General features: G+C 39.9%; 1 protein-coding gene across 4 annotated transcripts in view; it reads right to left on the bottom strand.

Moving 5' to 3' along the window:
* Positions 1-27976, bottom strand: part of LOC126457595 (RCC1 and BTB domain-containing protein 1-like) — a 196652-nt gene that overhangs the window by 107832 nt on the left and 60844 nt on the right. For all 4 annotated transcript variants that reach the window (XR_007585494.1, XM_050094036.1, XM_050094035.1 and 1 more), the window contains exons 6-7: positions 18350-18603; positions 2248-2336 (exon numbers count right to left, since the gene is read on the bottom strand). Coding sequence is in view for 3 of the 4 variants with exons in the window: in XM_050094036.1 (XP_049949993.1) it covers positions 2248-2336; positions 18350-18603 (343 nt within the window). In the remaining variant the exon portion in view is untranslated. The remainder of the gene's footprint in view (positions 1-2247; positions 2337-18349; positions 18604-27976) is intronic.

Here is a 27976-nt window from a genome sequence, read left to right as displayed (position 1 = left end):
CAAAAAAAGTTCTCTGAAAAAATGCAGTAGTTAAAGGTATATTTCATTCAGAGAAACTGAAGCCATCTAACAAATTTTTATGTCTAAAGCCTAGTTTACACGACGACACTAGGTTGCAGGCAACTGCGCTAATGACCACTGCACATACACGCCTCGTGTTTGCGCAACTTGTTGGTGAAACTAAACACTTTCGGCGTGTTCCAACTTTGGCAACACTAGTTGCACGAGTTTTGAAGTTGTGTGTGTTCGTAGAGTGTAGACAAACTGAAATACGAAGTGGGGAACGGAGAAAAATGTTCGCTTTTTGGATATCTATGCTTTACATAGGTGTTTGTGGGATTTCAGCAACGCTGATTTAAAAAAATATGCTGCCGCTGAGACCATCATGTGCGATCATAGCATAGATGGTTTGACAATATCTGAGCTGCAGGGCAAAATTTATTGAGTTAGGAGCACATTTACAACTGAATTAAGAAAAATACAAGCAGGTGTAATTCTAGCTGTGGTGATGCTCTCATCCACAAGACTAAAATCCCATCGTTCAAGTTGGCCAACTCTTTGTTAAGGAATATTGTTGAAAGGAGGGAAGGCTGTACAAATTCAATATTCATCTATTTAAAACGTCGCTGCAGTGCTCCCCATTCACACATGTTAGAATTTTGAAATATTACCACTGTACAGATCTGTCTTCAAGAGAGTAGCTTGCAAACCATTCTCTTCTTAATGCAATCTGCTTCAAATAATTATTGTTACTAATGTTAATAATTATTACTGTTACTGTTAATAATTATTGGTGTTAATGAAATAGCGTCATCATCAACTAAAACCGTATCTTATAGCATGCCGAGTGTTCTCGATTGTCATGCACGTAATATGATATATAATTCCAGTTCCGGCGACAGTGCTTCATGCATTACAGTACCTTTATTCCTTATCGCATAATTAACTCTATTTAGAAAAAACTTGAACAGTTTTGGTGACATTCTAAGATAATTAAAAGGACTTCTGGGATCTTCCATTATAAATTATTTCAGCAAGGATGCTGAGCAACTGAGCTGATGTCTTTTCTTCATTCAGTCACGAATCTATACAAGTTTCTTATTTTTTTCCTTACGCATTGATTCCATGCAACAAACTTTAACTCCATCACATATCATGCGAAGTGCAGCTACCAGAACTTTCATTTCAGACATGACTCAGGGACTCACAAAACGACGAAACTCAAATATACACTGGTTTCGTCGTGTCTACAGTCAAACATGAAACCATTTGCTTGCAATTCATTCCACGCGACGAGTGGCACAACTCAATGTCCTCGTGTAAACTAGGCTTAAAGAAATAAAGATGCCTTTCAAATTTTTAATGTATTAGGACAATCATAATACTATCAAGTAAAATTTGTTATACTGATCTGATGTGAAAACAAATATATTATGTTCAGTGAAATGTCACAAACACAGGTATGCCACAACAGATTTATTGCACAGCTGTAATCTGTGCACACAAAATATTTGAAAACGTTGTATCTCACGTATCATTAACAATATTTTATCTTCTATTTCAGGCAACAGTTTGAGAAATAATGAAAAGTCTGAAACTAGTCACTAACAGAAATATTATTTGCAACTCTACCAGAAACTTATTAATTAATAAATTACAATGACAACAGTTCTGAAGACATCAAATGTAACAGCAAGCCCATTTCCAGAAGTTGTCACAAACATTGGTAGTGCTATTAAGAAATCAATATAGCTTAACTCGGTGTCTAAGAAATTCACTCCATAACTTTACTAGCTCATCCTCATTAATGGGCATCACACTGGACACTAACACCCTTATTTTTCAGATTATTATTCTCTTTATTGCATAATACCAATTTAAAAACAGTGTGGTATAATGGCCTGGTGAACATCTTTTGCCTGGACGCCATTTCAGCAACTTGTGTCGCTAACCTACCCCAGTAATCCTACTGGGGAAATGGGACCCAAAGTTGAAAGTGCAAGCCAAACCACAGCTTGTTTCTCGTGGATCTTCACATCACAGAGGTAAAGGCTAGGCTACAGATATACTGAAACATTCCGTGGTCTGATCAAGAGTCAATGACATGCGCTTTTGGATGTCTAACATACAAACTTTACCACTAGGCCACTGGATTGAACATAATACCAATGAAATTTTAATACAGCAACAACTCAAAATCATTAAATACGTCAATTATTATGAAGCAGATATGTAACATCCACTCACCTCGACAATAACCCCACATATACACAGTTGAATTCTGCGTCATGGCAGCAGAAATTTGTGAATAGTGCGATGCCGCAATATCAACAATCCTGTGGAAAAATTTGAGCCAATTAATCCCACAAAAACAAAATTTACAGAATATCACCTGTTACACCACAGATGTTAGCATAAACAAATGAGAAATTAAACGGTGAATATGAGTTGAGGCCTATATATCATGTTAAATACAGATGAAACAGAGTTCAACTAACTGCCAAAGCGTGGAGCTCTCTTTTAATAAAGAAATTTTATATAATCTGTTGCACTAATTTCTGACATTAGCAACTCACTGACAGTAACTGCAATTGCTCAACTAGAGTACTTAATTAAAACGACTCTCAAATATTGTGATTTAACACAACCATCTTTGCTCTATCTGACAAGGGAACCTCCCCATCGCACCCCCCTCAGATTTTGTTATAAGTTGGCACAGTGGATAGGCCTTGAAAAACTGAACACAGATCAATCGAGAAAACAAGAAGAAGTTGTGTGCAACTATGAAAAAAGTAAGCAAAATATACAAACTGAGTAGTCCATGTGGAAGATATGCAACATCATGGACGGTGTGAGCGAAGAAGCGCCATGGTCCCATGGTTAGCGTGAGCCGCTGTAAAAGTAGAGGTCCTTGGTTCAAGTCTTCCCTGGTGTGAAAATTTTACTTTCTTTATTTTCACAAAGTTATGATCTGTCTGTTCGTTCACTGACGTCTCTGTTCACTGTAATAAGTTTAGCACCCGTGTTTTGCGACCGAACCGCAAAACCGTGCGATTGTTATTGAAGTCGCGAGCTATATTTGCTGGATTCATATTGCCCACGGAATACATCTCACGTATTTAATGCACTCTCGTCCAAAGTAGTGAACAGTCAACTGCCAGCCAGGGAGCCTCGTTAGCAGGAATACTCTCTCTTCCGTGCGCTGTAGTCGACTGGCGTCGTGTGTTTCGATGTTTGTTTAGGTGTGACGTCCCCATACTACGGCGCAGTTACCTCGAATTGGACGGATGGATGGACGGACGGACGGACGGATAATAATTGTCTGAAAATAAAACATTAAGCTTTTCAGTCGATGGACGACTTGAACCAAGGACCTCTCGTTCCGCAGCCACTCACGCTAACCACGGGACGACGGACAATGTCCTTGAAGTTGCCTATGTTGCAAATTGACTACTCAAGTTTGTATATTTTGCTTATTTTTTCATAGTTCCTCATAACTTCTTCCTGTTTTCTCGATTGATCTGTGTTCAGTTTTTCAAGGCCTATACACTGTGCCAACTTATAACTAAATCTGAGGGGGGTGCGATGGGGAGGTTCCCTTCTGAGTACAAAACTTTGTAGTGATGGGTGCAATCCATGTGCGAGGGCCAGTCATAGTAGTGTTTCCCATTTTATCCCCCCTTCATTAAGTTGGTGATGTGACATTTGGTGCACTTTTGTGTACCATTTTCTACAGCCCAGTCCAGTAATAGTGTCCTACATCAATAGATGGCACCACTGTGTAAGTTTAGAAACCTGCCATCACCAACATACGTACATGAGGAGCATTCTGTGACTGAATTCTTGACTGCATAAGGTAAGACATCCTATAACATTCGTGAAAGACAGAGGAAGATGTATGGAGATGCTATGATGGATGTCAGCACCATTAGATGTTGAGTTTGTTGCTGTAATGAGGATGAAGTGCAGTAATAGTTGGCAGATGAAACACAGAGTGGCTGGCCAGTAACTATAGTGACTTCACACAACATCCAGTGTGTCTCCCAAATCATCCATTATGACTGCTGGGTAACAACAGATAGGCAGTGTGGTGGCAATAATTTAAAAACTGTGCTACTGCAAGATCTGAGCATGCTGGGAATCAAAAATGTTGACTGACCAGAATAAAGAGGCAAGGAAAACAATTGCATCCACCCTGTAGCAGCACTTCAATTCGGCTCACTCAAAGCACCTCATCAGGAGCATCACTTTGAAGATGTGAGATGATATTGGTGTAGGTTCCAAGGAATAGAAAACACATGCAAAGCAGTTATAGCATAACTATCATAACAGAAATGCTAATATATCACTGTAGAAAATTCTGGAAGGAAAATTAATATAGTATATAGAAGAATTATAGCACTCAAAAAGATAAAAAACAGGTTTATGCAGACAAGAAACAATGTTGTTACATAGAATGAAAGAACACATTGAAAGGCTGTGCAGAGGAAAAAATTGCAAAAGTGTTTAAATCTGCATAGAAGCACAAAGTACACACTTGAAAATGGGTAGGGGGAGGAGGGAATATGGGAGGGGCATGAGGAATTTGGCAGTTTCATTGTGAAACAAAACACATACACAATATGACACAATTCAGAGGTTTCAGAGATTAAAACTGGTTTGTACGAAGTTGTTGTCTTTAAGGTGTCCTAGACCTTGATTAGAATCTCCACACACTGATAATGGCATGGCCTTCAGATATAACTTACAGACAAAATAAATAAAAATCAGACAGTAGGAAAATATAATAATAATAATAATAATAATAATAATAATAATAATAATAATAATAATACCTTGACAGGTAAACTGGACAAAAACATGCTATAAATCTGCTCAAATATGGGAAATATAAAATGGCTGGCTTTTAGAGTCAGCCAAAATACCAAATACTTAAGTATGTGTTCCTTCCAAAGATTTCAGATAAGAGTTGGTAGTCTGACCAACTTTGATAATACACTTGTTAGGTAAAACAGAGCGCACATCACTAGCCAAGCAATGGGCTGTTCTTTCATTAGAAAATGTGGTGCAGTCTTTTAATTTTGTACTCATCAACTAGCCAGGGACTAAAAGCACTCCAAACCAGTGGTTCCTGTTTCTGGATAAAGAAAGAGTGAGCCAGACTGCCACATTTGGAGGCAAGTTATGAGCATCTCACCTCACTCCCATGGCCAGGAGGAGTTACACAAGCACCAGGGTAAGTGATTCTGACCACAACTTCTTAGCCTCACTTCCTACTATTCTTCCTCGATATGGCACGACATTGTGCTCCAACAAGGACACTGAATGTAGTGGAGAATCACAATGTGTGAGTCCCCTTGTTGCTATGCCTCCCAGGTCATTGCCCCGAATTCACCTTCTTCACTTGAGAGATTAGGGAGATGAGGATGTCTTGTGCATAAATGAATGATTTCTCTGCTGGGCACATGCACTTACAAGAATTCGAGCAGATAAGAAATTTCTTATCCCAAATCTATCTCAATTGCTCTTGAGCATTCAAGACTGCATGTCCATCTGCTTCTTAATGAAGCACTTGTTTTGTAATCTGATTCTGAGGACAGAATCAGGACATACCAAACAGCATCCAAGATTGTTCCCCCACTTACACTCATCAGTACATATTGGAATCAAATTATGGCACAGACATAAGATGTTATAAAATTAATTATCTGACATACTCTTCCTAGTGCAATATAGTATGTCTAAATAATTCTGGGACTCCTTAGCACCCATGGTGGTTGACGATACTATCCTGTAAGGACAGTAACTTTTGCCACTTTATACGCCATAAGCACTAGCTTTCCATGCAATTCAATTTGCTTTGTACCTTGTAGTTAGGTTTCAAAATCTATCAGCATGCCAATAACTTCATATTACACAAGAATCTATACATTTAATGCACTAAGTGCTGTTGCCACTCTATGAACCATTGTTACTCATAAGACACTGCTCAGTCTGGCAGTTGGGGTTGGTTCTGTGTTGATACCAGCAGTCAGCCTAATACCCAGATGGTGGATGGTGGTGATGATCCTTACCTTGTTGATACATCAGTCATCTGTTCTCAACCCACAATGACATAGAAAATCTATAAAATGTGAACTAAACACTATGTTTGTTCCCCATGACTTTTGGCTAAGGAATTCCTCCCAATGGTCTCCCATACTCTGGTAAACTTCATGGTAATATTAATGGTACCCAGGAACACAAGTCACAATTTCATATTGCTCTCCTCAATAATTGGCAACTTTTAACCTTGCTGCCAAAAATGATGCAAAGTTCTCTGCAATTACTTGATTTTTGAACCTGCCATATTCATAATATAATCCACCCATTCCTTCAAATTTCACACAGTTCAATCACAGTCAGCTGACTGTATAGCACACAATATTGAACACCCACTTCAGTGGTTTCTTTTCAAGCACTGCTAGGTTTATCTAGACTGTGAAGTGGCCACTGGAGTAAGACCAAACTTCCCACTAACCAGCATCAGCAAAGATGGCAGGGCATATTGAGAAATAAGTTGTGGGAAACATCTCTGCAGCAGTACTGAAATACTTGCTTTGCCCCCTGTTCATGTTGTTGTGACTGCAAGTATCACAATAGTTCAGTCCCAGTGCATATTGTGATGGAGTCCCACAACATGTCGCACACATGAAAACAAGTACAAAAGGTGAGAAAGATGTGAGAAATATATGATGACATTATTGAGAGCCTCTATGTCTACAGTTTCCTTAGATGGTATGTACAGTGAATGTATGGTCACTCTACAAGCCACCTGTGCTATAGCTACAACTATATTAGCAAGTTCACAGTGAGAGTGGCAGGCAAGGAGTGGTATGCAAGAACAAGGCTTCATCATTTGTGGCCCTCTCCGTCATCCTTTCCGTGCAAGCTGTAACCACTCTGCACAGGGTGTTACACACTTTTAGATGAATCTCTCTCAAGCCCAAGAACAGAATTTCCCGAGGTAAGTCTTTATCCTTCCATAAGACTCTTCTGACCTCACTCATGTTCCATTGTAGGGTGGGAGCCATTTTAATGATGATAGCTCTCCATCTACCCCTTTTCCTTCCCATTAAACTACAGAAGTTGCAATGAATAGTTGTCCAGTTTTGTGGCAAACATTTTCTCTTGTGCACGCGCAAGGTTCCATATGGTCGAGAGCAACATTCCGATCAGACAAATTCTGCACATCTTATGGCTTGGCGCATATTTCTTTGGTCTTGTTATGAGTGTATGGACTTGATGGGTTTTTTAATAGTGACTGCACTTACTACTCTGTCCTGTGTTGCTTTTGTGGATGTTGTGATGATACGCAGTACAGGGTAAACTATTCAGCTACTTGTATACTCACAAGTACATGTATTTGTACTACTTCATATTGTCAAATTCATGTTGCTGCATTTATCTTCACAACTCTTTTTGTAGTGATTCGAAAATTTCTGTGTAAATTCTAGAACCACTCAGCCTTCTACCATCTCGAATAAACAGTATTCTGGATTGAGTATGGGATGGTGGAATCCTACCTACTGCGCATCACATTTGTGTGTGTAGGTTTAAAATCAGTTGCAGGAAGAAAGTAGATGTGGCGGTTGGATGGCACTGACAAGTAACTGTCAGGCAATCGACAGATGTTTTAGTGAGCGTATAAGGAAGAACTATGGAGTTAATGCGCAGCTCTGTGCTCATTGTGTCATTGACTATTGTTATTAAAACAATAACAGTTGAGAAAGTACTCTTGCAGATTCTTGATGCAACCTCGTTAGAGGCAAGACTCATTTTGTGGTTCATGCTAAGAAAGGTCATGGTATTCAAGCCAACTTTCTTTTAACTGTAACTCAATTCGTTTCTAATGTCTGATTGTACAAGAGACTTGCAGGAAGTTACATATTCATGTGGAAAGTAAGAATTTTACTGTGTACGGAGGACAAATACATTGTTAATTGACGAAAAGTAAAGTCTGTATGTCTACTTATGAAATAAGTAGAAAGAGTCTAAAAATTCCTTTGCCTAGCGTCATTCGATGGAGAAGTCAAGAGGGTTTCCAGCAGCTGGCTATCCAGTAAAAAGGAGCAGCTGCAAATTCCAAGTAAGTTGTCTCCTACAGAAGTGAAAGGTGGTTTGGGGGAATAAGCCGATATAACCCAGATTCACACTCAAACTTTAAGTCATCAGAACGTTAAGAGTTTCTCCAGGGCTGAATCAAAAGTCACAATAAATAATAGAGGCTGTTCCTTATGATTATACTTTCCCTCTGTATAAGATATTAACTTCATTGCTTTCAGTTCATGCGTATTGTCTTCAAAGACAACTCTGCAGTGTGTACTACACACTGGATAGTTAACTAAGCAATTTACACAAGTTCAGAGCATGGCATTCTGAGATAGTGTGCAGCAATTACAAAATCTCCACAAAACCATTATAATCCGAAGTGGTGTAGCCACACTTTTGGCACCTGAAACAATGCACTTGCTTCAAAATGAATGCTGCAGCCATTAAGTGGATAAAGCAAGCCTTTAGATATTCAAGAACAACCAGCATGTAAAATGTAACAATTTTCATTATGTTTTGGGAAACACACACTATTTCTGTTTCCTAATATTTCTATAAGTTTGCTACAATTTCTATAAGGTTTCTGTACGTGACAACATGCTAGCTGAAGTTGAATATGTTAACTAAGCCGTAACTGGGTACTGACAATCATTTTCCTTTTCAACAGGTTGTTGCCTTAATGGAAACACAAGTTTCTTCAAGCAATGTCTCTTTATGTAACTTCTTTATTGATTGTAATACCCCAGTGAAGCCTTCCAGTCCATTTCTACGTAGGAGGAGGACACTATTTCAAATGTTATTGCCTTGCATTTTATTAGAATCAATATATTTTTATATGTGATCTGTGGTCTGTTCCTATTCTTCTTTTATTTTCCTCAGGAAAACAAGTCGTATGGTTGGCTCAAATGGATGAATATGCTGACTGATGATTCAACTGAACCACTGGGAATGTTACTGCTTGCAATTGTACACTCCATAAATTTCTCATGAGCAGCTGGGAAAAATAAAGACTGATCGACACAAAGCTCAGTTTCTCTGAGCAAGTCTAATACTACTTGAGTGGAGCAGTTCTGCCACACACAACATTCCTTCACCATGCTCACCACCAATAAGTGAAGCACGCCTAGGACTTACAGCTGGTGCACTCGTGACGTTGACTAGCTCCCACATAATCTGTGAGTGCTCCAGATCCATCTCCAGCTGAAACTGAGGTCACTGATGTGAATACAATTTACAGGCCTGAGTCACTACGTGAAATGACACTGACATAGCAAGCACTATCCTCACCCCTCCCCCTCGTTCAGCACTGAAAGCATTCAAGGAGGAATTCTTACCTACAATTAGGTAGCAGAGAGAAAAACTAAGTGAAATGTGGATATATTAGTGTCATCTATCCTCAAGAAAAAGCACTTCACAACATAGCACAGAATCCAATTTTTCTGAAGCAAGTAAATGAGATTCAGAGAAAGAGATTAATCTGCAGTATTTGTAAACACCAAGGAGCTACAATAAAAAAATAAACCTAAAAGATAGGTATGACAGTACTATAAGAAGGGTAGATTGCTACTCACTTTTAGAGGAGATACTGAGTCACAGACAGGCACAACAAAAACCCTACTATACATTTAGGCTTTTGGCCAAAACACTTTCCTCTAAAGTAGAAAGCACAGACACATTCACACAAGTACCACTTACACACTCACATGACCTCTGTCTCTGACTGCTGAGGCTCTGTGGTCATAGACATAGTCATGTGTGTGAATTTGTATGTGCTTTCTACTTTAGAAGAAGGGGTTTTGGCAAGAGCTTAAATGTATAGCAGGCATCTTGTGGTGTTGCAGTTCTTCTTATGTCCGTGCTTGCTATGAAAATCGGATGAGGAATTCCACCTTATGCAGGCCACCTTTTCAATTTCATTTTACCCAGACATGTTTCAGCACTTTTGCAATATCTTCAGTGGGTTATTTTATTTTCTTACTGTAAAACTGTTGTTACATATTAACATTTAGAGAAACTTTTGGTACAAAATATTTACAATTGTGAATGAATAATTGTTGTAAAATATTATACATCATTTGTTTACAGTTCGCAGCTGAGATATGTATTAATGACCTGACGCACTGTATGTTGTTATTACATTATGTTTAAAGTTCTAGTTATAGCTTAATTGGCAAAAGAGTGATGTATGCATTATATTACCTACCTTACATAAAACTGTTGGGTATTTAAATTGGTAGCTAGTCTGCTACACAATCTGCAACTTGTCACCTACAAACAGCAAAACATAATTTTTATTTCTCCACTTGTTATGCATTTACGAACGGAAGTGAGTATATATCACATTTTTTTGAGTGTAACTTACGACTTTGATGTTTTAGCATTTTCTCATATGTTTTGACGAGGTGAATATGCTGATTTCTGTGACTTATGGTCATTTGACAGATCACTTTCTACAAATTTTCAAACATGAGGAGAGTTTTCACCACCATTACACGTTGTTGTAGAATTTTTTTTCCTTCATGAGTAGTTTTTGGTGTGGGTGTTATTTGTATAGTTCTTCAATTGCAAATAGAGGGCTTTATTGCGCGGTGATGTGTACTCATTTAATACTTTCTTTCCTTGGGATATTGATTTTTGGATGTGATAATTTTCTTCTATAGTTAATTTTTGGTACAAGCTGCTACTAGTTTTAAGGATCTGTAAGTCAGTTTCAATGTTGTTGGTGTTATTGTGTGGTACCAGGTGATCTGTGAGCTATTGCTTTTCAGTGCTCTGAGATGTTCTTATATCTGGTTCTGAACTCCTGCATGTTTGACACACATACAGACTGACAGCAGTTGCAAGTAAGTTGGAATATACTGGACTGGCTGTATTTGTCAGTCTTGGTGGCATTTCTTCCACATCTGCTTTGTATTGGGTTGTTGGCTCTGTATGCTTTGTTGAGTCCCTGTTTCTTTAGTATTTTACCCATCCTGTGTGTGACTTTGTTGTTGTAAGTCATTATGTGCCATTTGTTGCTTACTGTCTGCTGATTTGGTGTGTGTGTGTGTGTGTGTGTGTGTGTGTGTGTGTGTGTGTCATTTGTTGTTTACTGTCTGCTGATTTGGTGTGTGTGTGTGTGTGTGTGTGTGTGTGTGTGTGTGTGTGTGTGTGTTTCATGGTTGTGTGTTGCTTGTTTTTGTATTTTGTGGTTTATTTTATCTACTCTCTTTGCATCATATCCATTCTCCTGTGCAGTCTGTTTTATTGTGTTCAGCTCTTGTGTGTAATCATGTTTGTTTATGGGTGTTTTGCTCATTCTGTGTAGTAAATATCTGAAGTTGGCCTCTTTGTGAGTTATGGGGTGATTAGATTGGTTACGAATAATGGTGCTGGTGATTGTGGTTTCCTGTAGATTGTGAATTCATTTTGTTGTTTATCTTGTGTATGGTGAGATCTAAGAAATTAAGTTTTCCATCCGTTTGTGTTTCAATGGTGAACTGTGTTTATGGATGGATGGAGTTTATGTTGTCATGAAGTTCCTTTCTGCGAGGCTGTGGTTCATCTATGAAGCAAATTATATCATCTACAAATCTGTACCGATATATCATTTTGTACTGTTTTGGTATTACTATTTTGTCAAAAATTTGTTTTTCTATCTGACTGAGGAAAATGTCAGCTAGGAGGCCACTGATTTGGGATCTAATGGGTAGTCCATCTTGTTGAGAGTAAAATTTGTTGTTGAATATGAAGTAGTTCTGCTTTGGGATGAGCCTGAGTATGGCTGATATTTCTTGTACGCTTGTTGTGGGTATGTTTCCTTGTAGTTGGAGGTTTCTTTCTATGATGTTGATGGTTTCTTCTATTGGGATGTGTGTGTACATGGAAATTTTGTCAAGTGAAATTAATGTTGCTGTGTTTGGTATGTTTTCATTTCATATTTTTTCCTATTACATCACTTGAGTTTTTTAAACTTCTGTTAGCAGTGTATTTGTATACTGTCTGTAGCAGAGTGTGTATGTATTTGGCTAAGTAGTATGTGGGTACTTTGGTGAAGTTTATCAATGGACGTGAAGGTATTCCAGGTTTGTGAACTTTAGGCAATGATTTTTGGGTCGGGGCTTTGGGATTTTTCTCTGTCATTCTTTTAATCCGCGTTTCTGTAAAAATTGTTTCTATGTTTTTCAGAGTTTTCTGTGTTACTTTGGTATCAGTTTGTTGGATCACTTCTTAATTCTGTGGTGGTGTTGCTTTGGATGAATTCTAATGTTTTGTCTATGTATTCCTGTTTATGACTACAATTGAATTATCCTTGTCAGATTTTGCGATAATGGCTTTTTCTTGTGTTTATTTGTTCTGTAGTTTTCTGTAGGTTTGTTCTTCAGCAGTCCTTGTGTTTTCTTTTATGGTGATTTTGTTCTCTTTTATTATGTTTCATATTTCCTTTGCAACTAGTTCTCTTCTTAGATTTGCACTGAATTCAGGTGTGTTTAGTTTTTCTTGTTGGTTTATGGTGTGTTCCATTTCTGTTATGATATTTTCTACTGTCCTGTGTGACACCATTGTGTTTATGTTATGCTTGGGACCCTTTTAGATTAACCAGTCTTTTGTGAAAGGTGTGTTATTACATTTGGGATGAGATTGGTAGGTGTTTGTGGGTTTACCATTTTAGTGAGTTTTTTTTGTTGGATTGTATGTTTTCTGTCTATTATTGTGTCTGTGTATGTTCTAACCCTGTACATTAATTCATCAAAAATGGTGGATACTTTATGTGGCTTCTAGTTCTATATATATTCAGTTCTCTATATATTCAGAGCCTGATTTTTTGAATACAAAGACTGGATATCTTGCTTTATCCACACAATTTGAGCCTTACATTTTGCCTGTTGTTCTGTAGATGACATGTTGTTTACAGTTATGATTAGATTGTTGGGTACTATTTTATAAGCCAAACACAGCTTGTTGAATTTTATTTTGAGTATGGTTTTTTGAATTTTGATGATTATAATCTGGAATTTGTTAAAGAGCTGTGAAGGGTATGCCTGGCTTGGCATAGAAATAATCATCTTGTGGTGTTACAGTAAGAAAAAAATAATGCCCCTGAAGATAGCACAGAAAGTGCTGGAACATGTCTGGGTAAAATAAAACTGAAAAGCTGTCTTCCATAAAGCGAAATTCCTCATCCTATTTTCATAGCAAGCATGGACATAAGAACTGCAACACCACAAGATTCCTTCAATACATTCAAGCTCTTGCCCTCTTCTAAAGTAGAAAGCACGTACACATTTACACATATGACTACGTCTCTGGCCGCTGAGCCTCAGCAGTCAGAGACAGAGGTCATGTGAGTGTGTGAATGGTACTTCTGTGAATGAGTCTGTGGCTTTCTACTTTAGAAGAAGGCATTTTGGCCAAAAGCCTTAATGTATAGTAGGGTTTTTGTTGTGCCTTTCTGTGACTCAGTGTCTCCTCTATAAGGTGAGTAGCAATCTGTCCTTTTCATAGTATGGTCTAATTCCATTGTGGATTTTCCATTGTTTGATATTGTTTTTGTAACTCATTTTATGGCCTTCATTGGACCACTCTAGCCAACTTTATACAAAGAATTTTTCAGTTTCCTGTCAGCCTAGTGCTTCTTCATTCTCCCAGATCTCATCCTTCTTTCTTCATTGGAAATCACCCTTCCTTTTGTCTGTTTGTTGATTCTCATTTGCAGTCTGGTTTGTTTATCTGTGAGTTTCCTGATTTTGTCAGTTTTGTTTCTTAGGTCTTCGAATGTAATCTGTAGCTCATCCATATCTTCTTTGATTTCTGCAATCCACTTAATGTTGCACTTACTATTCCACAATTTTTCTATTATTCTCCTGATGATCCTGTTCTCTGATGTTCTGATTATATGTCCAAAAAATGAAAAGCGTTTCTTCCTGATTGTACTCATTACCGGTTGTATTTCCTTGTAGACTGTTTCATTTGTAGCTACTCTCCAGTGTCCATCTTTCTGGCATGATTTGTTGATGAACATTCTGATGATTCTTTTCTCTATTTTGAGTATTTTGCCTATTTGTGCAGTGTTAGTTGTTTTGAAGATGGTTTCACTTGTGTACGTTACGTCTGGTTGAGTGGCTGTTTCGTAGTGTTTTAATTTTGTTGCTATTGACAGGCTCTTTTTGTTTTATATGTTCTTGATGATATATTGTGGTCTAGTCAATTTGTTTATTCTGTTATGCCACGTTGGTTTTTCATTGAGGTTATATGTTATGATTTCTCCCAGATATTTAAATTTATCTACAATTTTGATTTCTTGGTTTCCTATGGCAATTTTGTTTATGAGTGGTGAGTCAGTTAACATGATGACTGTTTTTTCAAAGGATATTCCAAGCCCAATTTTCTGTGCTATTACCTGTAGTGAGATAACTTGTTTGGTTTCCTGAATACTGTTGGACAAGAGAGCAAGGCCATCAGCAAATCCTAGACAACTTAAACTTATGTTGTCTTTGGGGTCTTCCAATTTGGATGCTCTTTGGGTTAGTCTTGTACCTTTCCCTCATTACGTATTCTAAAGCACAGTTGAGCAGCAGGGGTGCCAAGCAATCTCCTTGTCTTAAATCTGTTTTTATGGTGAATGACTCAGAGAGTTCCCCCCCGAACTTGACTTTTGATACAGTGTTGGTTAAGGTGAGTTCTATCACTTTGATTAATTTTGTATGGAGCCCAAAATTTCTTAATATTTTTAACATTGGAGGTCTATGGATGCAGTCATATGCTTTTTTGAAGTCCACGAAGGTTATTACAAGAGGTTTATTTCATTTCTTGTAATATGCTATGGCTAATTTTAAAGTGATGATCTGTTCTGCACAGCTTCTCCAAGGTCTGAAGCCTCCTTAGTATTCACCTAATTCTTCCTCTAGTTGCTCTTTGATCCTCTTTTATAGGATTCTGAGAAAATCTTGTATGTGCAGTCTAAGAGAGAGACACCTCTGTTGTCTGTTGGGTTGTTTTTACCTCCTTTTCTGTGGATTGGGTGGATTATGGCTGTGGTCCAATGTTCGGGAAACTTTTCTGTTATCCAGATTTTTGTTAAGGCTATGTGTAAGGATATTCGAACTGTATCACTGGCATACTTCAACATTTCTGCAAAAACTTGGTCTTCTCCACATGCCTTATAATTTTTCATCTCTCTAAGTGCCATTTCCACCTCTTTGATTGTTGGAGGATTTATGAGGCCAGGTAGAGTCTTGATAGGTGTGTCTGTAGTAATTGCTAAAAGTTCCTGGGGTTCTTCACAGTTGAAAAGTTTACTAAATGCTTTTGCCATGATTTCACCATTTTCCATGTCGTCATGTGCCATTTTTCCATCTTCCCTTTTCAGCATTAACATGGGAGGGGCAAATTTTTGTAATTGTCTTCCAAACATTTTATAAAGTTTCTGGAATTCGTTTTGTGGCAGTTTTCTTCTATTGAGTTGATTAGATATTTCTGTGATTGTATCTTGGTTTGCTTGATAATCTGTGTGAACTTTTTCCTTATATTTTTGAGGTTGGCTGCATTTTCTTCTGTTTTGTCTGTTTGAAATTTTAACCGTGCATTACGTCTTTCTTCATGAACTTTGTCACATTCTGATTTCCACCAGACATGTCTTTTAGGTGGGTTCAATGGGGCTAAATTTTCTGCTTGTTGCCCGAAAATTTGAACCAGTTCTTCTAAATTATCTGTCAGTTTTATGTTTTGCGTGACTTCTCTATATTTATCATTTCTAATTATTTGGTAGGGATCGAAGTTTCTCTTTCGTTTATTGCAATTTGGTTTCTTTTTAGTGGTGTGAACTTAATTTTGATTTTGACAATGTAATGATCTGAACCTGTATCTACCCCTCTTAACACTTTAACATTGTAGATTTCTCTGTGGAAGAATTTGTCCATAAATACATGACCCAGCTGCCATTCTCCTTTTCTCCAATCTGGATGTTTCCAAGTTTTACATTTGTTTGATCTTGTTTTTACAATAAGTAGTAGTTTTTTTACAAAAAAAATAAACAAACAGCATTGGTCTAAACAGCACTTTTGTGTTACTCCCTTTTAATTTGTATCCTGAACAAGCAAAAAATATAGAATTCCCCCATGATAGAGAATAGTTTAATCATAAAATACTCAGACAGGCAATAATGCCACGACATACACTGACGAGCCAAAGAAATTGGTACACAAGCCTAATACAGTGTAGGGACCCCGCAAGCACACAGAAGTGCCGCAATACAATGTGGCATGGACTCAACTGATATGTGAATTAGTGCTGGAGAAAACTGAGACCATGAATCCTGCAGGGCTGTCCATGAGGCCGTGACAGGACAAGGGGCTGCTGATCTCTTCTGAACAGCACATTGCAAGGCATCCCAGATATGCTGAATAATGTTCATGTCTGGGGAGGTTGGTGGCCAGCATAAGTGTTTAAACTCAGAAGAGCGTTCCTGGAGCCACTCTATAGCAATTCTGCACATGTGCAGTGCCACATTGTCCTGCTGGAATTGCTCAAGTCCATCAGAATGCTCAATGGACATAAATGCATGCAGGCGATCAAACAAGATGCTTATATATGCGTCACCTGTCAGAGTCATATCTAGAAGTATCAGGGGTCCCATATAACTCCAACTGCACACACCTCGCATCATTACAGAGCCTCCACCCTTTATCAGACCTACACTGACATGCAGGGTCCATGGATTGATGAGGTTGTCTCCATACCCACACACATTCATCCGCTTGATACAATCTGAAACGAGACTCATCTGACAAGGCAACATGTTTCCATGTCATCAACAGTCCAGCATCGGTGTTGATGGGCCCAGGCGAGGTGTAAAGCTTTGTGTCGTGCAGTCATCAAAGGTACACGAGTGGGCCTTCGGCTCCGAAAGCCCAGATCAATGAAATTTCATTGAATGGTCGCATGCTGAAACTTGTTGATGGCCCAGCATTGAAATCTGCAGCAATCTGTGAAAGGGTTACACTTCTGTCATGTTGAACAATTCTCTTCAGTTGTCGTTGGTCCCATTCTTGCAGAATCTTTTTCCGGCCGTAACAATGTCAGAGATATGATGTTTTAACGGATTCTAGATATTCGCGGTACACTTGTGAAATGGTCGTACGTGAAAATCTTCATTTAATCACTACCTCGGAGATGCTGTGCCCCATCACTCATGCGCCAACTGTAACACCATGTCCAGAGTCACTTACATCTTGATGCTGCCATTGTAGCAGCAGTAACCATTCTAACAACTGTGGCAGACACTTTTTGTCTTATATAGGAACTGCTGAATGCAGTGCCATATTCTGTCTGTTTACGTATCTGCACACGCATGCCTACACCAGTTTCACTGGCTCTTCAGTGTATACGGAGAAGCAAGTTACTGAAATGAAGCTGATATGATATGAATCTTACCATGCAACATGAGGTGTGATGATGGTTTAGATCAACATCTCAGTGTGTACTTAACAGCTTCTCAAGGATTTAGGACAACAATAAAACTCTTAAAAGTCAAAGCAATACCTATTACCATTACCCATCAGTGTCAGGTTAGTTGTCAGCACATGATATGTTGGCATTTCTTGATTCAAAAAATGGTTCAAATGGCTCTAAGCACTATGGGACTTAACAGATGAGGTCATCAGTCTCGCAGTCTTAGACCTACTTAAACCTAACTAACCTAAGGACATCACACACATCCATGCCTGAGGCAGGATTCGAACCTGCGACTGAAGCAGCCGCGTGGTTCCGGATTGAAGCGCCTAGAACTGCTTCACAGGTCTACCACAGCAGCAGACTTTCTCGATTCCAAATAGCAGTGATACAAGTGGGTTTTGTTTTTTGATTGAGTCCACATTAACATAAACTGCATATACAGGTGAGTGTACAATATAGTGGCATGTACCATCTCCCAGCACCTACTTTAGAACACATTCAAGTAAAACAAAAAATATAAATGACAGATTTATGGAGATAAAAATATCTAATGCCATCATTATTACACATTTTTATCACCAACAATTTATTGGTAACTATCATCCCCTAAACGGCATATAAGATCATAAAAATAGTTAAAGCAACAGTATGAGAGATTGCTGTTTCTTATCATTCTATACAGGACACTATATTTATGAAGTCACCATTTCCATCCAAGTCGCACAGCGATAAATGACAAATCCATTATTAATTCTGTAAACTAATTACATAAGTACCTTTTACATTTTATAGTTATAATTAGCAATTAGATAATACACCAACTAACCTGCCAATATCCTGTGCAATCTGTACTGGTGAATTGCAGTTTGATTTTGTTCCAGTGCCCAGTTGACCATACCCATTGCTACCCCACGCAAACAGTTGTCCCATATCTGACAATGCTAATGTATGCGAATAACCACATTCCACTTTTGTGATCACAACAGAGCAAAGAATACCTTTCACTCTCACTGGTGTCTGCTGGTTTGAGGTATTTCCAATGCCTAGCTGACCAACACCATTATAGCCCCAGGCATAAACCTGAAAACAATTAATCACAGTTAAAGTGTTGCAGTCCGAGCACAAAAACACCATAGCAATTTCATCCCTCAAATCAACTCAGTTATGATGACAAAAATGTTATATGAAAATTTTATTTTAAGATTTTATCATTCAAAATTTCTTATACATAATTTGATTACAACGAAAATTCCAGAATGAATAAGACATACAATAATGAGACCAGGAAATTGTATGTGTTGCAGCCACTGGTGTGTGCAGGAGAGTGTGTGTGTGCGCGCATTGGGGTGGAGGGGTGGGGGGGGGGGGGGAGGGGGAGGGCAGACATGTCATAAAAGAAGCTATTCAAATAAGAAACAAGGACCAGCTGATAAACTGGGACTGTAGTAACATTCTCAGCCAGGCCTGCAAAATCGCTGTTGGAGAAGGAGAAGAACGAGGTATTATGCAAACACAATGAGCTAGTGGCAAGAAGCCCCTATGGGACTAAACTGCTGAGGTCATCGGTCCCTGCAAACGCAACAAGATGACTTCCGAGGTGAGTGGAGCCCCAGCAGCTATTCTTCTGATACTGCCTCTGCATCCACCACCATCAACACCACCACCAACTCAGCTAGTAAGGACGGCATAAGCAATGATACATCAGAATGCAGAGGGAGGGGATATAAGTCACTCACACAATCCTAAGGGTCAGTTTGTCAGCACACCTAATGATGGAAACAGGGTTGCTTTCTGAAATATTGTGCCTCTTGGACATTGAATTTTGACGGTATGCCCATGACCTATTCTTTCAACACATATGCTGGGAGAAGCTAAACAATCAAAGCAGAATTTAACACCATTTTCAGATCTACATTTCAAAGAGCAGTGAAGCTTCAGCTACCTCATTGGAATTTAACTTAGGAAATAGAAATATTAAAACAAATTGTGAACAAAAAAGGCTACCCAGATCAGAAAACAGATATCCTGAATCATAAAACAATAGCACAGAAATATGTACATTGTACAGATCCACGTATAAAAGACTAACAGTGATAAGATTAAATACGGTAGTCTTGAATTTGTTGGGAAGCTTTCTTACAAAATTGCGAACATATTAAAGCAGTGCAATGCAAATGTAAGTTTCTGTATGAAGAACAAACAGTTTCTATAGCAATTAATTCACAAACCAAATCCATCTGATAACTTCAAACAGATTAGTGTGTCTGAAATCATGTGTTGGAATGTGACTGCTTCTATGGGACAAATTGGGAATAATTCTTCTACAAGATACATGGAACACTGTGCTTCTTCCCATCTCACCCAAAATAATAAAGCAGCGGCTCATTGCCATCTACTGAAAACACGCCACTTAGAAATAGATAAATGTGTGACATGTTTACCCAAAGGCAGGCAGACATTTTAGAAACTATAGAAATTAAGAAGCATCTCTAACCAAACTCCCAGTCCATCTTCAATGAAAATACTGAAAATAAATTCTGCAGAATGCTAACAACACTGAGCAAATGCTTCAACATGTCAACACACAGATGGATTTAACCAATTTTCTGTACATAACGCTTTCCAACATTTTTGAGATATCTATATTATTAAACATTATCATCAACATCAGCAGCAGCCAATCAATGTTCACCACTGGATAATGGTCACCTTCAGACTAATTTATGCATTATGCTCTTCAGTTACATTCATCCATATTGCTCCTACAAGTTTTTAATACTGTCTATACACCTTCTGTTAAGATTCTTCTCAGTCTTCTCTTGCAGTATGGCAATAACATCACATACAATTTCTAAGCAAAAATCCACAACTATTACACAATTCTGAAAGTTTCACCACGTCTGTATCACTACTGACTAGCACAATACCATTTCACTGACTGGTGTTACATAGTGTTCTAGATAAATTGTGTGTATCCCTCTGTATTCTTACTGACAAATGATACTCATTAATGAAAACTATTTTTAAAAAATCATCATAGAGGAGATGAAAACACAAATGTTGTGCAAAACTTATTTTATGGACATGTGGAGAATCACTGCATGCTGTTCTCAAACACAAGATGAGTTGGTTGATGTTTGTAAGCAGTTGGAAATCACCCTGACACCTATGCTTATTGTCAAACGATTGGCAGCTGCTGCGAATCCGTATTGGAAGAGCTCCTCTGCATACTCTATGAGCAATTAGTAACAAATTGGCATATATGATTTAGTTATTGTAGCAGATTTTCTGACTAATATGTTGTGTTACATCTTGTAATACACTGCATACACTGCACCAGCCAAAATGAAGCCTCACTGTGCTTGCTGTTCTCAAATATCAGATGAGTTGGTTGACATTCATAAGCACTTGGAAATCACCCTGACTACTGTCAAACAATTGGCAGCTGCTGCGAATCGGTGTGTTGAAAGAGCTTCCAAGAGCCATATACGTGTGATACGCATGTCTGATGTACTTCAAGTACTATCCTCTCCTGTGGATCCAGTCTCCTCTGCAGGAAGTAAAGGGTCATTATCTGCCCATTTGACTGTGAGTGGCATGTCAACGGCAGATCTATGCATCCTGTACAGGACGGACAGAGACCAGGGAGGACTCAGGACGTTGTACCAATCCCCCTAACTATGTCTGACGTGCTGTCTTTCACTCAAACTGAGCCAGTGGGTTTTATTTGGTGTCAGGAGGAGGCGAGTGCAAAAGGGTAAGGCGCTATTAATAATTGGGGGTTCAAATGTACGGCAAATGATGGTACCCCTTAGGGAAACGACAGCAATGTGCAGGAAAGGACACCACATGCACTTAGTGTGTATAGCGTGAGGCCTCACTCGACATGTAGAAGACGTGATTCCGGCAGTCACTGAAGGAACATGGTGCAGCCAACTGCAGATTGTGACACACGTTGGAACAAATGATGTCTGTCATCTCGGCTCTTAGGTCATTCTTGGATCGTTCCAGTTACTGGCACAGGGGACTGAGAATACCAGCCTTACGCATGGAGTTTCAATGAAGCTCAGAATTTGCAGCAATGTCCCTGGAACTGATCATGGCCATTTGGCTCTGAGTCAAGTTGAAGGACTGAGTCAGATACTTTGAAGGTTCTGTGACAAGCTAGGCTGCGACTTCCAGGACTTGCACCATAGGGTTGAGAACTGTAGGGTTGCCATAAATAGGTCAGGTGTACACTACACATCAGAGGCTGCTACTCAGGTAGCTGACTGTGTTTGGAGTGCACACAAGGGTTTTTCAGATTGGGTGACTCTCCATCCAATCCAGATAATGATAGCTGTAGGAAAGTCAGAAGTACCGTGTACGATCAAATGAAATGCCTCCCACATGTCAGTATTAAAATCCTAATGGTAAACTACTAACGCATTCGCAACAAACTGCCAGAGTTTGAAGTGCTCATGGAAAGCAACGAAACTCACATAATACTAGGTACAGAAAGCTAATTGAAACCTGGAATTGACAGCAGTCGGATTTTTGGGGAAAATTTAAGTGTATAAAGAAAGGATAGGTACATGGAGATAGCGTATTTGCCACAATGGACAAGAAACTCAGATTCATCGAGAAAGAAATTGAGGCTGCATGCGAGATTGTTTGGGGAAGACTCGGTATCAGGGGTGGACATAAAATGATAATTGGATCCTTCTATTGTTCACCAGACTTATCTCCTGATCTAATCTAAAACTTTAGAGGAAACCTAATTCACTTGTACGCAAGTTCCCCAATCATATCGTAATCATTGGTGAAGACTTAATATCCCAACAATTAATTGGGAACATTACAGTGGGCATGATGAGACAGCCTGTGAAACTTTACTAAAGGCCTTGTGTGAAAAGTACTTACAACACACAGACAGGTACCCCTCTCATGATGTAAATATGTTGGATCTAATGGCAACAAATAGACCATATGTCCTTGAGGATGTCCACGTTGAAACTGGTATCAATTACCATGATGTGGTTGTGGCAACAATGATTAGCAAAGTATAAAGAACAACTACAACACGCACAAAGATATTCATGTTCAGTAAATTAGTTAAAATATCAGTAGTGTCATATGTCAATGAGGAACTTGAAACTTTCAGCACAGGACAGGAACATGTAGACAAAATGTGGCTCACGTTTAAAAGAATAGCTGACCATTCACTGGGTAGATATGTACCCAGTAGAACAGTTCATAATGGGAGGGAACTTCCATGGTACACAGTCACTGTACAGAAACAGGTTACTGTGTAATAGGTGTAAAACAAAGCACAGGGCTATAGATAGATCGACACTGAATGAAACATGTTTGGCTCACAAGGTAGCAATGCGTGATGCCTTCAGTGACTACTGTAGCAGAATACTGTCAAGTGATCTTTTGCAGAACCTAAAGAAATTCTGGTTGTATGTAAAGGCTGATAGTGGCACCAAAGTTAGTGGCCATTCCCTAGAGAATGAGATGGGAACTGAAATTGAGGGTAGCAAAGCAAAAGCTGAAGTGCTTAACTCAGATTTCAAATGTTCCTTTACAAAGGAAAACCCAGGAGAACTGCCCCAATTTAATCCTCTTACCACTGAAAAGATGAATGAAATAAGTATTATTAATGACAGTGGTGTTGAGAAACAGTTGAAATCTTTAAAATTGAACAAAACTCCATGCCCCAACTGAATCCCGGTCAGATTCTGTATCGAATTTGCAGCCGAGTTAGCCCCTCTTCCCACCACAATCAATCATAGATCCCTCAATTTAAAAAAATCATGCCAAGTTCTTGGAAAAAGGCATAGGTCACATCCATCTAGAAGAAGCATAGTAGAAGTGATTCGCAAGACTACCATCCAACATCTATGACATCCATTTGTTGTAGAATCTTAGAACGTATTCTGAGCTAAAACATAATCAGGTATTCTAAACAGAAAGACCTCCTCAGTACCAACCAGCATGGATTTCAAAAACATCAATATGTGGAACCCGACTCGCACTTTTCCTACACGACATGCTAGCTTTGGATCAAGGCATCCAGGTAGATGCAGCGCTTCTTTATTATTTTTTTTTAATGTGACTCAGTACCACACCTATGTTTATCGTCAAAAGTACAATTACACAGGGTTGAGGACTGTTTGGTAGAGAGGACACAGCATGTTATGTTATCAGATGTAGAAGTAACTTTGGGTGTGCCGCAGGGAAGTGTGTTGGGACCCTTGCTGCTCATGTTTATATTAATGACCATGCAGATAATATTAATAGTAAAATCAGGCTTTTTGCAGATGATGCTGTTATCTATAATGAATTACTATCTGAGACAAGCTGCATAAATATTCAGTCAGATCTTTTTATACCATTTCAACATGGTGCAGAGATTGGCAACTTGCTCTAAATGTTCTTACATGTACAGTTTCGCACTTCACAAAATGGAAAAAAACGTAGTATCCTATGACTATAATATCAATGAGACACTGTTGGAATTGGCCAACTCATACAAATACCTGGTTGCAACACTTTGAGCATATGTGATCGTTCCATTTCATATCCCCACAGTCATGGGTAAAGCACGCGATAGACTTCGGTTCATTGGTAGAATACTGGGAAATTAATATCAGTCTACAAAGGAGATTGCTTACAAATCACTTGTGCAACCAGTTCTGGAATATTGCTCAAGTGTGTGGGGCCCTTACCACACAAGACTAACAAGGGATGTTGAATGTACACAGAGAAGGGTGGTATGAATGGTCACAGGTTTGTTTAATCTGTGGGAGAGTGGTACAGAGAAAACTATTAACAAAGACAAGAACCGGCTTCAAATGATTACTCTATGGCTATAATACAACCCCCTGTGTGACTCTCACATAGGGATTGTGACGATAAGATTAGAATAATTACTGCATAGACAGAGGCATTCAAACCATCATTCTTTCTGTGCTCCGTCCGTGAATGGGACAGGAAGAAAACCTAACAACTAGTACAATGGGACGTACCCTCTGCCAAGCACCTCACAGTGGTTTGCAGAAATATGGTGAGGCTGACCTGTTAAAATTCCTGGAATCTCTAAAGACATTCTCCCAATTCAATTTCACATGGTCCTATTCCAAATCCCATGCTACTTTCCTTGATGCTGATCTCATCCTTGCCAAAGGCCAGCACACATTTCCATCCACATCAAACCTACTAACAAGTAACAGTACTTACATTTTGACAGCTGCCATCCTTTCCATGTCAGACAATCCCTCCCATACAACCTTGGCATTCGACGCAAACATATTTATTTGGATGCAGACTCTTTACTGCAATACACCACCACTCTCACTTCAGCCTTCGCTAGATGTAATTATCCCAAAAGCCTAGTTCAAAAGGAGATTTCCCAGGCCATCACATCCAATCCTGGTACTGCTGATCCCTCCAAAAAACAATTTTGGAACACACCACTTGTCACCCAGTACTATCCTGGTCTTGAATGTATCAATCAGGTACTTCGACAAGACCATGATTCACCCACCCAATCTCTGCAATATCCTTGTCAGACCCAATACTCCTTTTTCTTTTTTACGGTTTTAGGGCGCAAAACTGCTACGGTCATTAGCGCCCGGTCTGTGACTTAGGAAAAGGTAAAAAAACAAAACTGGAAACCAGCAGCAATGGGAACGAAACTCAAAAAATTGGAGAAACTAAAAACAGAAGGAAAGCTTAAAAAACCGCTATAGAAGGGGGTTGGTTGTCCCCAAAAAGAGCTTCAAATGACTGACGTCATCTCACTGGCACTAATAAACTCGAGAACGCGATCGGCTGAGCGCGTGTCATCTGCTAAAATTGACGATATATCAGGCGACAGCTGTAGACGGGCGCGTAATGGGGTAAAATAGGGGCACTCAATTAAAAGGTGTCATACCATTCACAGCTGAGAGCAGTGGGGACAGAGTGGGGGAGGATCGTCACTTAAAAGATGTCGATGGCTAAAAAGACAGTGCCCTATCCGGAGTCTAGTTAAAATTACCTCCTCCCGACGACACGTTCGGGAGGAAGAGGTCCAAGCACAGGGAAGAGCTTTCACGTCTCACAATTTATTACTGGGAAGTGTCAACCAATGTGCATGCCATAAAAGAACAACACTACGACATAAAACACTCCGTAGATCGGCGAAGAGAATTGTGCGAATAGCTGGCCGAAGGAGAGATACTGCAGCCTTGGCCGCTATATCGGCCGCCTCATTTCCACAGATAACAACGTGTCCTGGGATCCAGAGGAACGCCACAGAGACGCCCCCCAAGTGGAGCAAGCGTAGGCAGTCCTGAATCCGGTGGACCAGAGGGTGGACAGGGTAGAGAGCTTGGAGACTGAGGAGAGAGCTGAGAGAATCAGAACAGATAACATACTGTATCCGCTGATGGCGACGGATGTATTGGACAGCCTGGAGAACAGCATAAAGCTCCGCGGTATAAACCGAACACTGGTCGGGAAGCCGAAATCGATTTGGGGTGTTGCCAACAATATAGGCACTCCCTACACCTACCAATGTTTTTGAGCCATCAGTGTAAATAAATGTGGCTTCCGTCATTTGTGCACGTAGAGCGAAAATGCCCGGCGATAAACAAGTGAAGGGATAGCATCCTTGGGAAACTGACAAAGGTCACGGAGCAGGCAGGTCCGGGGACGGAGCCAAGGCGGTGCTGTACCCTAAGTTGTCAAGAAAGTTTTAGGAAAGCGGATGGAAAGAGAATGGAGCAGTTGACGGAAGCGGACTCCCGGTGGTAGTAGGGAGGAAGGGCGGCCTGCATACCCTAAATCCAAGGAGGCGTCGAAAAAAATGTCATGGGCCGGATTAGCAGGCATGGAAGACAGATGGCTAGCGTATCGACTCAGAAGGACAGCTTGCCGATTGGACAGCAGAGGTTCAGCAGTCTCAGCATAAAGGCTTTTCACAGGGCTGGTGTAAAAAGCTCCAGACATTAAACGTAATCTACGGTGGTGGATAGAGTCGAGACGCCGAAGAATAGACGGCTGAGCAGAGGAGTAAAGTATGCTTCCATAGTCCAATTTCGAGCGCACTAAGGCGCGATAGAGGCGGAGAAGGACCACTCGGTCCGCTCCCCAGGAGGTACCATTCAGGACACTGAGGGCGTTGAGGGATCGCAGACAGCGAGCCGAAAGATAGAAAACGTGGGAGGACCAGCACAGTTTTCTGTCAAACATAAGACCCAAGAATTTAGCGACGTTGACAGGTCCTAGATGTAAGGAAGGTCGTAGAAACTCCTTACGTCGCCAAAAATTAACACAAACGGTCTTACTGGGAGAAAAACGGAAGCCGGTTTCGATGCTCCAAGAGCGGTGGCGATCGAGACATCCTTGAAGACGTCGTTCAAGAAGGCTGGTCCGTTGTGAGCTTTAATAGATCGCAAAATCGTCCACAAAGAGGGAGCCCGAGACATCAGGAAGGAGACAATCCATAATTGGATTTATGGCAATGGCAAACAGTACAACACTCAGCACGGAGCCCTGGGGTACCCCGTTTTCTTGGGAGAAAGTACGGGAGAGAGTAGTGTTCACCCGCACTCTAAATGTGCACTCTGCCATAAATTCGCGAAGAAAAAGGGGCAGCCAACCGTGAAAGCCCCACGAGAACAGTGTGCAGAGGATGTCTGTCCTCCAACAGGTATCGTATGCTCTCTCCAGATCAAAAAATATTGCTACTGTTTGGCGTTTCCGGAGAAAATTGTTCATGATATAAGTGGAGAGAGCAACAAGATGGTCAACTGCAGAATGATGCTTTCAGAAACCGCATTGGGCAGGTGTTAAAAGAGTGCGGGACTCCAGCTACCAGGCTAAAAAGCAATTCACCATATGCTCCAAAACCTTACATACACTACTCGTGAGAGAAATGGGGCGATAGCTAGAGGGGAGATGTTTGTCCTTTCCAGGTTTCGGAACAGGAACGACGATAGCTTCCCGCCATCGTCTGGGAAAAGTACTGTCTGTCCAAATTCGATTATAATGGCGAAGGAGGTAACGCAGACTATGGTATGATAAATGCAGCAACATTTGGACGTGGATACCATCCGGTCCTGGGGCGGAAGAGCGAGAAGAAGAGAGTGCATGTTGGAGTTCCCGCATGGAGAAAACAGTACTGTAGCTTTCGCGATTTTGAGAGGAGAAGACAAGAGGTTGCACTTCCGCTGCATGTTTCTTCGGCAGAAATGCTGGCAGGTAATTTGAAGAGCTCGAAATCTAAGCAAAGTGTTGACCCAATGAGTTAGAAATTGCGACGGTGTCCACTAATGTATCACGCGCGTCAGTGAGCCCAGAGACCGGGGAGAAACTAGGCGCGCCAGACAACCGTCGAATCCGACTCCAAGCTTCCGAGGAGGGAGTGAAGGTGTTAAATGAGCTAGTAAAGAAGTCCCAGCTTGCCTTCTTGCTATCACGG

Source organism: Schistocerca serialis, chromosome 2 (genome assembly GCF_023864345.2).
Source record: "Schistocerca serialis cubense isolate TAMUIC-IGC-003099 chromosome 2, iqSchSeri2.2, whole genome shotgun sequence".
Lineage (NCBI taxonomy): Eukaryota > Metazoa > Arthropoda > Insecta > Orthoptera > Acrididae > Schistocerca > Schistocerca serialis.
The sequence above is the reverse complement of the archived record's forward strand: the minus strand, read 5'-3'. Positions and strand labels throughout refer to the sequence as shown.